The following is a 17,349-nucleotide window of genomic DNA, read 5'->3' on the forward strand; positions in this document are numbered from 1 at the left end:
CCAAAATGGCTAGGACGTTTGGTGTGGAATAGCCTAGTAGTTACAGCATTGAAGTTGGTGCTTTGACACCAGCTTTTAAATAAAATTAAGGCCTAAACAACGATTAATGAATAAACATCATCACGAGATTAGTGGATTAAGGACACCTTCACTTCAGCGACGCTAGAGCTTAAAGCAAACACACCGTCATCCAGTGATCAATATAGCTTTGATAGTCCTGCAAAAGCTTGAACTGCATGCATCTTGGGAATTCAATAAATAAAACAAGAAAAATGATCCCTCACTGTTACAATGTTTTGTTCCTGTTGGATTCCTCCATTGGTGCTGGTTATTCAAAATTTATGAATAAAATGTTCAGTCTTTAGAATATGCATTATTCGATTCAAGTACCAAATCGAATAGAATGCTATGCGGTTAGCTATTGAAAATGTTCAAATATTCGCATGCCCCCAGTGCGTGGCCGTTATGCTGCAGCACTCAACTGTTCGTAGGCGTCATCCCACTGGCGGTACAGAGCCTGGATGTGCTTCCCAATGGTCAACTCTTCTCTGCTAGCACCAAGACGGTGGGCTTTCACCTTTACATCCAGCAGGGAGTCACGGATGTCATGCAGTGAAGCCAGTGCCACCTGCACAGAAAAAGACGTAGCTATGCAAGCCTGCAAGCAGAACCTGCTCTTATTTGAAGTATTGTGTGACCACCATCAGGTTCAGATGTTCGTCAAGAGCATTTTATACATTGCATGTCCAAGGAGATTCTGAAGCCATGCTGACAGCAATAGTGATTAAACTTTTGGTACATACTAATCAATGATCTTTATAATGGCCTTCTCTTCAAAAATTATGCACGTCATCTCATGGGACGAGGAACAACGATGAAAATGACAAATCTCGCAGCACTTCAAAGAGCAGTTTCTTGAAGTGTGTATCCACTCTTAAGGCAATCAGCTCCAAGTATGTGACTAATTCTCAGGCTTTTACTGATACTAGCTAGGCTCAATAAATCTCTTCCAGAAGATAATCATAAGTCTAGCAAAGAAGAATATGGCAAGCAGAGGAGCTAAAAGATTTTTCTTAGTCGACTCCCGCATTAGCAAAAAATATGGCAGACTTAAATGATGGGCGCAATTCTGGCTTATTGAAATCATGAATCTTATGAGGTCATTCAATTATTATGCAATACACATCCTTAGGAAAAAACATCTAAGTCTTTTGTTTTAGTTTTTTCGTCAGACTACACACAATGAAACAAAGTCTTGCAAGGAGGCTCAGAATGCACCTTGAAAAAAAAAAAGCACTTCTTAATAGCAAATGTGAATCAATACCGGTGTTATATTCTTGACTAATTACATGCACAAATAATTGCCTCAGTTATTGCTTATTGACTTCTGATCATGCTATAGAGTTCAGAGTGTGCGTCCATCAAATAAGTTATGACTTAATTGGGATGGCACATCACAAAGAAGTGAAAGTATCAACAAAGGTGACTTCGAAAGAGCCCTGAATGTGCGTTATCATTTCCTCAAAATATTTTTTATGCACGTGATGTTAGTATGCTGTGTTGCAATATACACTGATTTCTATCTTTTACATTCTGATAGACCTTTGTACAACACTACTGCGAATTACTCCAACTAATCTATCCATTTCTCGTGTCGCCTTTCGTAGCGAAGTCGGTAATGAAAATCCCGGTAGTTAATGACGACGATGTCCTACCTTGAGTTCCTGCGCCCTCCGTTCCACTGCCTGGAATCCCTCGGCGGCCATTGGGTGAGGGCGGCTGACGAGCGCAGTCACGTGGCTCAGCTCCTCGCGCAGCGCCTCGATGCTGTGCAGCACGTCGGCCTGGCTCGGCGCCGCGTCTCTCTCATCGCGGTCGCTTTCCTGCAGTTCCCTCACCAGGGCCTCCCACCGGCTGATGAGCTCTGCAACAAATCGCGAAACGTCTTCACGTCTCGCACGGAGCCACGTGCTACGGCGCCGCGAGCGAACGGCCACACGATCGCCCCGTTATCGATCGCTGCTACGTTTTTCGTCGCGCGAATCGAGGAGCCACTGTCCACTATGGAACGCTGGTGCTTGTCGCCTCCGGTCAGGTCGGTCGACGCGAAAGCTAGGCGGTCTGAAGCCGGCGTCAGTCAGCTGCAGCTGGCCAACAGACGCTGGCGCAAAAGTAGGCCGGCCGCGGCGCTGCCAGACGCGCGCGTCAGAACGCGAGCACCAGGAAGGAGAGGAGGGCCAGAGTGTCGCGTCATACACCTGACGGCTCTTTGTTGTTTTCCTGCGTGCACGACCTGCGCATCGCACGTTTGGCTTTCGAGGCAGTGCATTGCTCTCCGCTCGGCTCGGAGAGGTCGCGACGCGGCGGTTGCTGCCCTCTCGGCCTGTCGCGCAGCCACGGCGCCGACTCTTCGATAAAGTTCCCGTCAAAGTTACAGCGGACACCACGCGTCTGTAGGTCGGCGAAGCTTTCGCGGATGCAAGCGTAAACGTCCGATGCATGTGCGTAGGCAACCGCGCATTTCATACTTCCTCCTTCCGCAGCAGTTTTCGTGGTTTCCATCTCGACCTTCGGAACGGTTTCCGCTCGGCCTTCGAAAGCGCTTTCGTTTCGGACACACTGCGCCATCTAGCCGCACGAACGCGACGCGCTGGGGCTCGGCCTCCGAGATTACGCATCGGCAGGTTTTGACCAATAGCTTGCGAGAGGTGTAAAGTACGACATGAACTCTGTCACATGCTGTAACCATAAACCGAAGGTTATCAGCTTTTCCTAAGTATTTACTCGCATAATGCCAACAATAGTGGCTACATGCAGACTGCATTATTTCTCGTCTCCCACGCTGAAGATCCATAAGCCAGTGCCCATACTGACAGCATTTATTCAATTGTAATGGCGACCAAAGGACACGTGGCACGCGAAAGCCGAAACGTAAAAAAACGCAAGCAAGAGAACACTTAGCAGCTGCGCGCTACACAAAATAAGGTCGCTTCGTTTCGTACATGCATGCGCGCGACGCAGCAGTGGAGGCTGGTTGCGTTCGCACCAAGAAATAGTTTGGTGTTTGCAGCAATCAGTACTTAAAATTGTTTTTTTTTTATCTAGCAGGCTCGGTAACAAATCTCAAAATGTTTTGTACCTTGAAGAGGAACATAGTGGTAAGACGCCACTACTTAGAAAGAATCCGTAAACAGGGGGTGGCTCGAGTTGACGTTTCGACAAGTGGACTTGTCTTCTTCAAGGCTGGAACTGATTTCCTTAGCTGCCCTCTCCGACACAAAGGAGAAGGGGAGGGCAACTGCCAGAGTGGGGATGGGGAAGAGGCCGCCGTGACGAACTGGGTGAGTCATAAGAAAGGCGAAAAAAAAAAGAAAAGGAACAAAAAGCGGTGGGGGGGAAGGGGAGGGTATATGTTTCGCTGAATGATTGTCAGTGGAAGCACGTGGCATTTTAACAATAGTAGGTTCGAAATTCCAAGAAGAAGGGCCTAACTCTCGTTGGTTTTCGTTGTGTATGTACCATACCGAATCGATTCAAGAGCCCCCTTAGAAATACCTGCTGGCTGGAGTGTATTGAACTTGTGAATAAGGTATGACTCTGTATATCTTGTCTCTTGGGGACAAGAAGTTTGACTGAAGTATGTAAAGTTTGAGATCGTCGAAGTTGTGACCTGCTACATTAAAATGCTGTGCCACTGCTTTGGGTAACTCAATTGTTCGCCGTGTCTGCGCGATGCCTGTTTAATCTAACATTAACGGGCTGTCCCGTTTCAACGATGTACCGTTTTTGACAATATGAACATTCGATCATGTAGAAACTAGATTTCATATGATGGACGTAATCACTTCCGGTGCTTTTAACTATAGCGTCATCTTGAAGGTGTTTACAAGTCTTACATCTAGGACGAGAACAAGGTGTTATGTGGGCAGTAGAATGAGGGTTTACTTTTGCATGCACTAACGTGTCCTTAAAATTCCTATTGCGGCGATACACGACCTTTGGTACTCCGGGAAACGCTTTTCTAAGGCGCTCGTTGCTTGCCAGTATTGGGTAATACTCACGGAGGATATTATTTACGTTTGGTAGCGCATTTGAGTACTCGGTTATAAATGCTGGCGGCTGGTTGGGCTGTGCTACGGGGGCCCTTTGAGCTACGGATGATTTCCTATCTAGTTGACATGCTTCGTTATAGACCTTGTTTAGAGTATCTTGCGGGTAATTGTTTTTAACTAATGTTTCCTTTAGGTTGCTTAAGTGGTGAACGTAGTCGCCGTCGTCGCTACAGATCCTTCTTATAAACCTCGCATGTCCTACAAATATCCCTTGTTTGCAGTGTCGCGGGCAGGGGCGTAGGCAGAAATTTTTTTCGGGGGGGGGGGGGGGCACCTCCTTGATCTGTAGCGGGGACGAGCAGGCAGATGTGGTCGAGTGTCATTTTCTGCTCTGTATGCAATGGTAAAAAAAAAATCGGGGGGGGGGGGGGGGGGCACGGGCCCGGTGTGCCCTAACGTGGCTACGCCCCTGGTCGCGGGTGATGACTAGTGTAATCTAGGTATTGCTGGCTGTCTGTTGGTTTTCTGTAAAGCATCGTCTTTAATTTTCCTGCTTCAATAGATACCGTCGTGTCTAGGAAGTTAATTTCACTGGAAGAATGGTACATGGTGAATTTAATACTAGAGTGAAACTTGTTACAGTGGCCAATGAATGCGTTTAGTGAACTTACGCCATATTCCCATATGATAAATATGTCGTCTATGTAACGGAGATAGGTGGAAGGCTTCACTGGACATGATTCCAACAGCTCTGATTCTAACTGTCCCATAAAAACGTTGGCGTATGTTGGCGCAAAAGGGGTTCCCATACTATAGTGCCGAAAGTTTGCAGGTAGTAGGACGAATCAAATTCAAAATAATTTAGCGTCATGACTACTTTCACTAACGATAGGTAAACATCAGCATTATGCGTTTGCTTGCTTTCTGTGAGTGATTTCGAGACTGCTTCAATCCCTTCGGCGATAGGAATATTCGTATGAATATATATATATATATATATATATATATAGCATGCAGTACCAACTAGCCCACCAAACCATCGTCGTGAGTTGCTACTACGTTGTTTTAAATTTGCATCCGTTGACTGACTCGCAGCCCGTCCAGCCCCTCACACGAAGGACATTTCACGAAGGCTGACCAAGAAATGCACGGAGAGGTACGTGTTATGATGATCGAACTTCTCTTGCGTAGCTATATATGCATGAAATATATGCGACAAAAGAAACCAGCGCGAAAGACGAGACAGATAGGACAACAGGACTGAAAAGAACTCGCAGGGTGCTGTTGCTGTTCTTGTACTCGCGCCCAAGATGACGACTCAAAGGCGAAAGCCATCTTCTTCTAGGTCGGTTGTATTTATATTCCCCCCTGAAGCTTTCTACATCTCACGTGGTGCTGTACTGATCTGGATCTGCCCATCTTTGACCTAACGACGATGTCATTTAATAATTTCATATCGCCGTTTGGTAGCGCCATTAAAACTCGATTATGAATATCTCAAATTAAATACAACTTTAGCGATTTCTAAAAGAATGAGTTTCCCATAAGTTCTCACGCATAACAACTTTCTAATACGAACAGCAGCACTTAAATCAATAATTAAAATGTCAATTTTAATTATTTTAAAAATGTCAAGCTTCGGTCAATTAGCCGCGTCAGGGTTATTTGAGCTGTGGCGACGTATTGTCAGTGATCGTGACAGTGAAGAAGGCGGCAATCGGACTGTTAAAGACCAAACTCTTCATTGGGAGAACTTGTGCCCAGGAAATGAAAGGTCAAAGTACAGGCAATACACGTTGTACTCTGAGGGCGGCGATCACATCCGTCGGCGGTCGGTAATCTGCTCGTCTGTGAAGTGCGTCGGCTTTTATACATGCCATATCGAATCTTCCAGCGTTATCGCTGGCGCTCGCGTTAATTATGCGGTCGTGTCCTGCGCTTAAGCTTCACAGAACAGGGGAGTAGCCAGGGGGGGGAGGGGGGGTAGGTGGAGGTTTGACCCCCCTCCCCCCGAAATTTTTCGGTTTTGCTTGCGCATATATGCGCACACAAACGCACGCACGAACATACATAAATCATGGTTAAACCTCCCCCCCCCCTCCCCGAAAATAATTCCTGGCTACGCCCCTGTAACAGAACAATATGAAACAATCGCGAATTTTCCAAACATTGCGGTGCGGCCTGCGACGAGCGGTGGTAACAGTTTCGTTTGTGGGTGAAGGTCGATTACATTAAAATAGTAGAAGTAAGCACGCTTGGCAGTATTGCTGCGTCGACGTAGAGTTCGTGTGCGAAAACGATAGGAGCCTTACTGTCATTGGATTGTAATAAAAACCTGTAGAGTATATATATAAAAAACTTCCCGTATTTGATCGTTTTAGCCATGAAAAGCAGCATCGTGTACAAGCGAGCAGATTCCACAGAACTCTTCCGTCAGTGGGAACGGTCTTTGTATAGAGCCGGCCTAACCTGAGCCTCTCGGGTTTCATACCTAAATGCCCTGCATGAACCGATCTTGGGATTTATTTCGTGCAATGGACTTTTCGAAGTATCAGTAAACCACACCCGAAACTCGATTTAACCAAGTGATGACCTCACCTCGCTCGAATGCTTTCGTGAAATCGGGAAGTTCATAAAATCGATGAAGGCATTTTTTTCAGAAATTCAAAATTGTAACGTAGCGACACCCAGAAGTTACCGCGCAGCAGTGTATTTGGCGCTAACAACACGTCTGCGCGTGCGAAAAGTCCGCGAGGGCGGCTTGGATATGGAGCCTCCCTTGTCGGGCGATGTCACGTCAAGCTACGATAGGCTGCCGTATTCAAAGACCGGGAGGACGAATGCGGCGACTGTGGGCGCGCAGGCGCAGTACGAAAGGAGACGATCAGTGCCGTCTTGTGCATATAAACCAAGAAACAACGAAACCACCGCCTGTGAGAGCATGCCGTCGACCCAGCACCATCGTGTACGTAAGAGTGTTACCGACTGTGTAGTCCGTAGTCTCGTGCAGCCTGCCTTGTCAAAATAAAACTATAGTCGGATACAACTTTAGAAGTCAGCGGCATTTCCTCCTCAAAGGCGGATGAACACAAGCCAATGGGCGCGCACTCGGAACTGACGTCATAAGCGGGACGGCCGCTGGCTCCTCCTTCGGAGAACATCGGCGCGTGCATGAGCGGGACATTTCTTTAGTCGCGGAGGCGATCGGCTGCCGCGCTTCGGTCGTCTGGGCGGGGCCTCTCCTGACTTCTGACTAGGGCTGCTCAACGTTTTGAAGGGACACTAAAGAGAAACAATGAATCGGTTTAGATCGATATATTGTACTCTGAGAACTCCAATGTCGTTAATTTCGCCATCATAGATTTATGAATAGAGGAGAAAATAAAGTTCCAGCTTTCATTCTTAAATTTCGTGCCGAAATCTCCTCGCGTGACGTCACGGATTTCAAAATGTATTTATCGTATTTTGGCGCCATTGGCTCAACAAAATTTCCCCATACTTGGTATGTTGGGTCTATGGTTCCCTCGGAGGACAACGTACTTCATTTTTACCGGTTAGGAACTACGTAGTCCATACATAACTTGCAAGTGACGTCAGCTCCTGTCTTCCGTCCGCCATCACCGAGCACATATGTCTCAGGGACCGCGCTGTGTTTACGTTCGTGCGCGGATCGTTCGGCGTAGTGCGCGTGTTTTGATCGTTTGCCTTGCGCTTATGACGAACGAGAATCACTCAGGACATTATGCAGCCTGCAGTGTCGTCAGTGGTGTCGCACATAATGGCTGAAACAACTTCGCACGAGTCACCTACAGCAGCGCTCTTCGCCGCCTGCATTTTGCGGCGCTCAAGCTGCACAGATTTCGTCGCTGATTGCTGCACAAAACAATGGCCCAATAACATGTTTGGCGCCCAGCCGGGGTTCGTTTCACCGAAGAGCTAAGAGGGACTCCCGAAAGCCAAGGCGCGATCGCTGTGCTCGATTCGGTGCTTCATGTTTCGACAAAAATTGACCTTGCGCATAACTCCGTGGCGATACACTCGGCAAAAAGGTGAGGAGATTCGGAAGCATAACTGTTATGAAGTGACACCCGCACACAGAAACGTTGTGCAACGTCTGAGGTCCTTCCCGTTTGCGTGCGCATAAGCCATGTGCTCCGCTTCTCGGCCAGTTCTTTCGTGCGGTTGCACGGGCTTGTGATCACGTTTGGCAAACAGTACGTCCCCGCGTCTGGTCTTTTTTTTTTTAATATTGATTTACACTTCTCGTGCAGCAGCCAAATATTGCACAAATCGCCGTTGCGATGTGCAGCGCTGATGGGAAATGCGAGAGCCGCACAGCTTGAGTCGATGTCGTCTGCTGCCATGTGCTCGGTAATGGCGGCGCATGCCGCGAAACCGTATCCCAGAGTTCCGCGGTGTGACGTAGTTGCAAGTTATGTATAGTAGGCGCCGTCAAAACATGTGACGTCACGGCGAATGGTGCGAAAACTTCAAGGAGGCATCGCCACCCACATTTTCTTTTTGCGCGTTTTCTCGCTTACTAAGCGTCTTCTCGCAGCGAGCGTGGTGCTTTTGGTATCGTGAAAGAGTAGTTTACTAATATGAGAAAAATCGTTACGCTCTTTAGCGGCGCTTTAACTCGACAGCGTTAGAGCACACGCTCGAAGAAACACTGGCCCAAACTTCTACTCTTTCGAAGAAAAACCCTTCGGTGTCAAAATTAAAAAATAAATCACCACATTTCTTTAATCGCTTACTACAGGAATAATTTCGCTAAATCGGGTTAGAAGCCAAGCTAGTTTCGTTAATTCGGGTGGTTGACAAGACTGAACCCTATGGGCAGCTGCCAGAAAACGGGAATTTCTTCCGTTAGATCGGGCACTGGGTAAAATCGGGTTTCCTTAGATGGAGTTTTAACTGCGATCGAAAAATACTCGCATTTACATACGGAACTGAATAGAACACAATATGATAAGGCATTCGAAATTTTGAAATATTCGCACACACATAGAAATTTATCAGAAATCGCGGTGCCCGTCACCGATTTTCGATAATGTGGCCGGCAAGAATAATATGGCTGGCTCACGTTGAATGCGCACACGACGGCTTTCCTCTTGGGCGTCGCGAAAACAGGGCATGCCAAGCTTCGCTAACGACTATTTTAGGGTCCGCCGCGGGGCCGGCCTTCGACTCCGAGACAGAAAAGGTGGAACGGGCTGCCATGACACTGACGGATTATTTCGCGATATTCTTTAATCACACGAAAGGTGGATACATGGAAGAAAAAAAATACCTGCTTTACCCACAAAAGGCACGATCCTGGAATCAATCTTGAAAAGCTGTGGTTCCTTCAAGGGAAACCCTGGCGACATTTTGTTGTGTTTTTTTTTTTCAACACAATTTCTCTTCAGGACTCTAACGATACGTGCCAGACGATATCGACTGAAGGTCATTCAGTTTTTTTTAAAATCAATTTTAAACATTGGTAGCTGGAATCACGCCTTCTAATGCGGGCCACCCTGTGTTTGCGACGGTTGTATCCTTTACGGTCCCTACCTCGCTTCGCGCGGGTCAAAAGTAAACGGCGATCCTTCCACGCTCAAAAAGTCGCTGTCAAGTTCCGAAAGACTGGTTCGATCACGGCCGCTCCGTGGTTCGATACAGCAAGCGATGCGTAAGCGTAGAGCGTTACTGTAGGAAGAAGATACTTGGGCGAGTTTGTAAGGTTTCACGATGGTCAAGAACACAAAGAGAAACACAAGAAAGGAATCTCCGGACTCCGTTGGAAACTCCGTTGTCGAGGCCTTCCCCAGTAACGTTGCTGTGCTGCACGATGTCTTTCACCTCCTTTGTAGCGTTTGTCAAGTCAACGTCAGGAAAGAGAAGGCGCATCTTGCGAGCACAGAAACGCGTATTTGCATGGCATCAAGCTTTCGCAAAGCTTAAATTTTCGTCATGCGCAAAACCCTCCATGCCGGCTCTACATCTTGTCATGGCTTTTATTCCACCACCACGAAATATTTCAGCGAAGCCTTCACAGAAAGTGTTCTCCATTGCTTTCTTTCTTTTTTTTTTTTTTACCGCGCGTGCAATACATTCATGTTTCAAGAAATGCGTTCGAAAATCGTAAAGAATAAGGGAAATGCAATAATTGCTCGCTGCCTTCATACTTACTTTTTCTGCGGCGACAGACATCTTAACATGACTAGAGACATCAATAAAGGCAGTAATTAAAGAAACTAAATTAACCTTTTAGTTAGTGGAGACAGGCAGTCCGCGTTGAAATGGGACAATTGGGTCCCTCCCTAGAAGGGCCCATTTCCACTTGAAGATTTCCTAAAAGCGGACGCTGGTAATTTTAGCAGATTGACGAAATCTGACCAATTTCGCCGTTGAATTTACCGAAACTGAAGCGCGGAAGAGCGTCTGCCATTCACACCACCCCGCAAGGGGGAAACGTGCGCCTCTGGTGCGACAGCATTACGCACCAACATCGTGCGCACCTGATGCATAACTCGCAGAAACAGGAAGCCTTGGCGAGCATTTCTTCCAGTGTTTATAGAGTGTTCGGACCTTAACTTAAGGAACAACAACAAAAAAGACGAATCGGAAACCACGCACTCGATTAAACAAATCCGACTGCAGCAGATACTATTTTGAACGCCCAGGAAGAACAGGAGAACGCAGGAGAAACGTACGCTAAAACAGAATCGGCGCTATACAACTGAACGTCGCTCGGTGAAGCGATCGATGTTCCCACAAACAGAACACCGGCATCACGCCTGAGTGCAACCACTGCGCCATCCCAGTATTATTAGCGCAAATGTATAACGGCTGGCATGTAGCCTTGTTGACGCTATACTGAACAAACATATGCAACACGATCGCTGACTTCGCAGCGTGCGATTGTTTTCGCCATGTTTCAGGGACTGCGGGGCAGGAATGCCAAAGGCGGAGTGGTGTGTTTCACGAAGACGCCGCGATAACATCTCCACTTACGAATCCTGCACCACGAAACAGCATGCTCGACTGGAGAAAAAGAAAGGATACCCAGACGCTGCGGTCGGTCGACCATGAGCGACCGCGCGTCGCAGCTTCGCAAACACCCGATAAAAAGTGGCCCTGATTACACATACTTACAGCGAGAGATAGACCTAACAAAAAGATGAAGGCAGCTGCGTTATTTCTCGCATAAAAGAATAACGAGTGTCACAACTGTGGCCGCAGGGGTCACGTGTCTGACAGCTTTTGGCCGTGGTTTGTTTCACACCAAACAAGGATATAAAAGTTTCTACCTCCACACCAAAGGAGGAGGACCCTGAACTCTACACGGCGAGGAAGAAAAAGATGCTAAGTGGCTTCGCCGAGTATTGCGGCATTCTTGATCGATTTATTGGGATCCCAAAAAGCCACCGAGTCCCAGGGCTGGACGGTATCGAAGATACAGGTATCTTAGATACTTTTGGATACCTGTATCCAAATCCTCGGCAGGCGGGGTATCAATATCGTGCTCATTATCGTGTTTGGCACAAATGATGTGCACGAAGGAGGGAAAATGGATCTCATTTCTTTGTTAGACACAACATAATGATGCCAACAGACAATAATGAAGCGAAGGAAGGCATTGGGGACATTGTAGTTTAATATGCACAGTAGTGTAGCAATTATGACATACATGGCAAGTAATTTAAAGCGGAGGAAAAAAAACAACACTTGCCGCCGGTAGAGAGCGAACACCGACGCGTCCGATGATTGAGCTACTGGTGGCGGTGGTAGTTTCCCCGTCCACAGAAATACCAAATAATGTGGACGACCGCCGCCGCAGCTCAATTGGTTAGAGCATCGGACGCGCTATCCGTCGGTGTTATATAGGTTCGGTCCCTATATCGACGGCAAGCGGTTTTTTCGTGCACTTTAATTATTTTACATTTACGTCATAATTAATACACTACTGTTCAAAATACAATGTCCCCTGTCTATGCCTTCCGTTGCTTCATTGTCTGCCGGCTTTATTAGGTTAAGTATATAGCAATGTGAGGCGGCTCGCTTTTAACACAGATAACAACGATCTCCCATCTTCTGTGTGAGTGTCCCCGTTTCAGTGCGCCAAGACAAGAACTTTCCAATGCGCTAGATAAACTTGATAATCGCCCTTTGTCGGAACAAAGGGTTTTGGGACCCTGGCCGAGTCCATCGTCAGCACAGAAGGCTTTAAAAGCATTATTGCGCTTCTTGCGGACAACTGGTCTTAGAGACAGACTCTAAGAAGTGACATATTCTCGTTTCCTTTTTTTCCCCATCTTTTTTTTTTTCTTTTTCCTTTTCTGGCTCTCCTTTTTTCTAACATCTCTCTTCTATCATCTTTTATCCCCCTTACCCCTTCCCCCAGCACAGGGTAGACAGCCGGTCTAAGAACTGGCTAACCTCCCTGTCTTTCCGCTTGTTTCTTCCTTCCTTCCTTCCACTCGCTGACGTTAATTTATTTTTAATGAACAAATGCAGATGAATAAGGCAGAATGTCACCTTTTAATAATGAGTTTCTCAATTGACTTCTTGTCTGGAATGTTGAACCTACTGAAAAAACAAACCAGCCAGCGCTCAGTTTATGCCTAAAAATATACGTTCTCAACACGTGACATGAAATGTTCTAGCTAATAAAGTTCACTTAAAACACATTGCGCAGTGGAGATACGTATTATCTAGAACAGCAACACTAGGGGCGCGCGAATATTCGAAATTTTTCAACAATAAGAATCAAATAGCATTCTATTTGGGTCGGCATATGAATCGAATAGTGCATATTTGAACTATCGAATATACTTCGAATAATAAGTACCGACAGGAAAATCCCAAGGGAATGAAGTGGTAGAACAGCGAGAGGTAATTTTTTCTTGTTTTAATCATTGAATTACCAAGATGCATGCAGCCCAAGCTATTACCGGACTATCGACGCTATAGTGATCACTCGATTAAGGCTTTTCTGTTCAAAAATCCTGTGTCGCCGAATAGAAAGTGTCATCAACCTTCTATAATCATCAGAGATTCGCGATGATATTGAGCCATGAAACATAAATTTTTGTATCAGTTTTACATAAAAACCCGTGACAGTCCCTGCAGTTACAAAATATCTCGAGGGCTTTGCCGGTGTTGTATACGAGTTTACCCCAACTTACATAAGTGTGGTAATTTTTCTTTTTTTTATTAAAGGGGCCCTGCAACACTTTTTCAGCATGGTCAGAAAATGCTGCCGGTCGGTAGTTGAGGCTCCTGAGTTCACGCGAGCCAAACATTATAACACAGCACGCGGCCTGGAATTTGCAATTAATTCTCAAAGTCATGCCAGAAATCGCTCCCTCTTCTCTCGACAAATGATGCCATAAACTTAAATGACCGCGCCATAAACCCAAAGTCCACGGCCATTGGCTGATTTGAGCATTGTGAGCTGCGTAGTTACCGTGGCCGCCGCGGGATGCCGCCACGTGCACGCGCACTTGCTCTCAGTCCCACGGAAAGTGAGCCGTGCGTTCAAGGAAAAAAAAAAAGATTAAAAAAGTGCTCAAGGTCACGACGCACGCTGGCAAAGGGACGCAACTTCTTTCCCCCTTGCCATCCCCCTCCCTGAGTAGCTTTCAGCGTGCTCGCTAGCACGAAAAGAGAGAGAAAGCGCTTGAAGCATGCGACAAATCCCTGCAACTCGGCTCGTACTTGGCGAATTCTAGAATTTTTTGCCGCAGTACATTCGTGAGACAATACGCTCTCTTAATGAAGCCATTCGATGGTTCCTTGCAAAAGTGTTACAGGGCCCCTTTAAAAGAAATCCTAATGTTCCTTTGTTAAAGTGTGTGAATATTTGTTTCAAATAAAAATGCTGTGGAATCCGAAGGCTGTTTTAAAAATGGTTTCCTTACTGTTCAAAAACTACTCGATTCGTATTCGATTCAATGTCCTCACTGTTGGATTCGTATTCCATTCGGCTCTAAATTTCGCTATTCACACACACCTAAGCAATACGCATATCGCTGCAAACTTGAATACCTATGCTGAGCAAAGCTACTGCCATTTGTTGCTAAATACCCCCCACTCCCATTCTCCGTAACAATATTCAAAACGCAAAATGACGCGCTAAAGAAGAAAGCAATGTTGTATGAAATTTATTCAGCTGGCAGCGGCACCTCAGTCACCACTGCCCACATCTCTTATTGCCAGCATGCTCTTTCAATTCAAAAGACTAAAGAAGAAGAAAAACTATTTGCTAGGTTATATCACGACAGCTTTCGCTCAAGTGTCTATGCATTGCCTTTACGAGTCGAGCTGTCTTCTACTATGCATATTTTCTACTGGCAAGTTTCTTTTATCTTTAATATTTTTATACACAGTCTCAGACAGTCAAACTATAAGTCCTTATTTACATCTTACAAGGACGGTTTAGCAAAACATGTTGAATATTCCTACGCAATCTGTGTCCGAGCATGCAGTAGGGATAGGCGTTTTGAATCATCATAAGACTTCTAACTTTTGAATCCAGCCTTTCGTTCTTGATGTAGTTGGCTTCCTTTCGATCACTGCTATTCGGTATGCTATTTATCCCCAACTGATATTTAACATTTGACCTTTCTTATGCCACTGCTGACACATCTGTGAACATTTTTTCTGGTTATCGATGTGGCAGTTTGCATATTTCCTCCACTGTCAACCAGCCTAGTGATATTGAGGAGTTCGTCAGAGTCTATGCCATAAAAGTATCGCACAAGACTGTTTAGAAGGACTAGCAATACAATGCCTCTGTTTTGGAGTTAATGTCACTGGCTATACATTTACCGCACTGCTATTATGTTTGCACCGCTTTGATGTCATTTAGTCAATGATCTGTACTTCTTCAGAGACTAACTTATGACAATGAGTTCGATGCAAAATACGGGTCATCTTCAATGTCACCCACACCATTTTCGAATGTACCTTTGGAAGTTTCTACTGTGCAGGTGACAGTGGCTAATGATAGCGGACAGTTTGTTAAATCTTCTTGGACGGCTAGAACATTACTGGCTGCGATGTGTCTGTCTGTTGTAAGCCCTACCCTCTGTAATGCATGGGGATATAATAAATAAATAAATAAATAAATAAATAAATAAATAAATAAATAAATAAATAAATAATTAAATAAATAATCATTTCTTAGCCTGAGGGATACAAAGTGGAGTAGCCTCGGTGCATTGCGTATTACAACACTGCGACCTCCACCGCAGTGTAGAATTGCGGACCACACCGCAATTTTAACAAGGGACGAACACAGAAACAGCATACACTAGGGCACACTTTCTTTGTTAACTGTCACTTCTCTGTTTGTCCACTGCCGAAATTGCAGTGTAGCTCACCTATTATGCAAGACCTACCGGCCCAAATTTACGTTTTAATGAACCTACAGCTACCCAGGAGTATGAGCACATTGAAACACTGTTGCAAATGCACTATACCAATGTCGTCATCATGATAATATGAGGATCCCCTTTGAAGCTTGCTGGTAGCATATATGTCACACATTTTGCGCTATATCTCATACCTGTAGTACTATACAGGTTGTTTTTTTAGAAAATACAGATTTTTTATAAAAAATCAATTACAGTCAGGTCCTTGTCGTCTTCGCAAACGAACTCTAGGCAGAGGCGGAAAAACTTTGCCACACCTAAAGTTACCTTCAAATGAGTTTGTAACAAAAACTCGTTAATTAATTTTTAATTATTAACTTTAGGGCTGTTGTTTATATCGAAGAGTTGTAGGACGTGACAATTTATGACATGTCCATTTTTTAAAAATTACGACAAATGCACACAATTTTAGATAATAATCACTAAAATTCAAGGCCCCGAACAAGACTAAACCGAAACCGAGCGCACTGGGCACGCAGGAAATCAGCCATCCCTGTTGCGAAAGACCAGAAACTCATGTGAAATTTTTGAAAGAAGGCGCGTCGCAGCAGAATATGGTCAGGAAAAATTGCAGGCCATCTTAATGCCAAAATGGACCGCTTATTCTTTGCATTTCTTGTGTAGTGCTTATCCGTTTCTTTGCTAAACTTGAAATTCAAGTGCAAATGACTCGTCTGCGAGAAGTAGCACCGCAGTGTCTGTACAGTTTTAAGCTGTGCAGTGAAAGACAAAGTGGAAATTGTGGTTTTCCTGGGTACAGCGTGATAGAAACAGATAAGCACGACACACCAAACGCAAAGAATGAGACGCCCATTTTTGCCGCTTTTCCTGACCAATAATCTGCTGCGACGCGCCTTTTCTCAAAAATCTTCACATGAGCTTTCGGTCTTTCACAACAAGATGACGGATTTTCTGCGCTCCCGGCGCGCTCAGTTTCTGTTTCGCCTCTATCCAGGAATTCAATTTCGGTGATTATTATCTCAAATTGCATGAGTTTTTCGCGATTAAAAAAAAATGGACATGTCATAAATTGTCACACCCTATATAACTCTTCTATATAAACAATGGCCCTAAAGTTAATTAACGAGTTTTTGTTAATTGCTCATTTGTAGGTAAGTTTAGGTACAGCAATGTTTTTCCACCTTGCCGTAGAGTTCGTCTGCGAAGACAAGGGCTTGACTGTCATTGCTTTTTGAATAAAAAATCTGTATTGTCTAAAAAGAAACACCCTGTACACCATGAGCTAGATTTAGTGTCGTTCACTTATGCCTAGGAATGAAGAGTAACTGGTGTACTGTATAACTGTTTTGTAAGTGTTCTCATTTATAGAACACGTGCAACCTATTTAGTATCTAGTACACAATTCATGATTGGAATCCAGTAAGAGCGCATTGTGCCATTTGTAAACACAGCAGGCAAAGGTTGTAGAATACACAGCGTACCTGCATTGACCCCGAGAAACCCTCCTTACCCCATAGACCAGGGGTCGCAAACACGCAGCCCGCAGATGTTCTGCTAATGGCCCACGGCTTCACAAGAAATAAAACGTTCATGACTTTGCTCAATGGTACTCGCGTTACTTACTTGCCTATTGCAATTAATAACGCTTTGTTCAGGCAAGCTACAGAGAGGGGGCTGGTCTCAAGCATTTTTCTTGAGACATCCGCTGCAGTCACCATGTGTTGAAACAACGTAACTGCAGAACAAAATCTCTATACTTCACAATCGGCGTCAAGATTTGAGTCATTCTGGAGATCAGTATCGATACGTTTCTCAAATCCCGACACCAAATCCCCACAGAAATGATCCATTTACAAGATATGAGAAATGCTTTCTTTCAAATGGCAGCATTAGGTGACATTTTGCTCAACCCC

The 17,349-nt window shown here is 45.3% G+C and overlaps 1 protein-coding gene across 3 annotated transcripts in view; it reads right to left on the reverse strand.

The window, feature by feature from the left end:
• The window catches only part of LOC119374082 (uncharacterized), a 471,916-nt gene that overhangs the window by 29,217 nt on the left and 425,350 nt on the right, over nt 1–17,349 (reverse strand). For all 3 annotated transcript variants that reach the window (XM_037644139.2, XM_037644141.2, XM_037644140.2), the window contains 2 exons: nt 1,716–1,924; nt 483–628 (listed from right to left, as the gene is read on the reverse strand). In XM_037644139.2, the coding sequence (XP_037500067.1) occupies nt 483–628; nt 1,716–1,924 (355 nt within the window). The remainder of the gene's footprint in view (nt 1–482; nt 629–1,715; nt 1,925–17,349) is intronic.

The sequence above is a fragment of the Rhipicephalus sanguineus genome, chromosome 11, assembly GCF_013339695.2.
Source record: "Rhipicephalus sanguineus isolate Rsan-2018 chromosome 11, BIME_Rsan_1.4, whole genome shotgun sequence".
Taxonomy (NCBI): domain Eukaryota; kingdom Metazoa; phylum Arthropoda; class Arachnida; order Ixodida; family Ixodidae; genus Rhipicephalus; species Rhipicephalus sanguineus.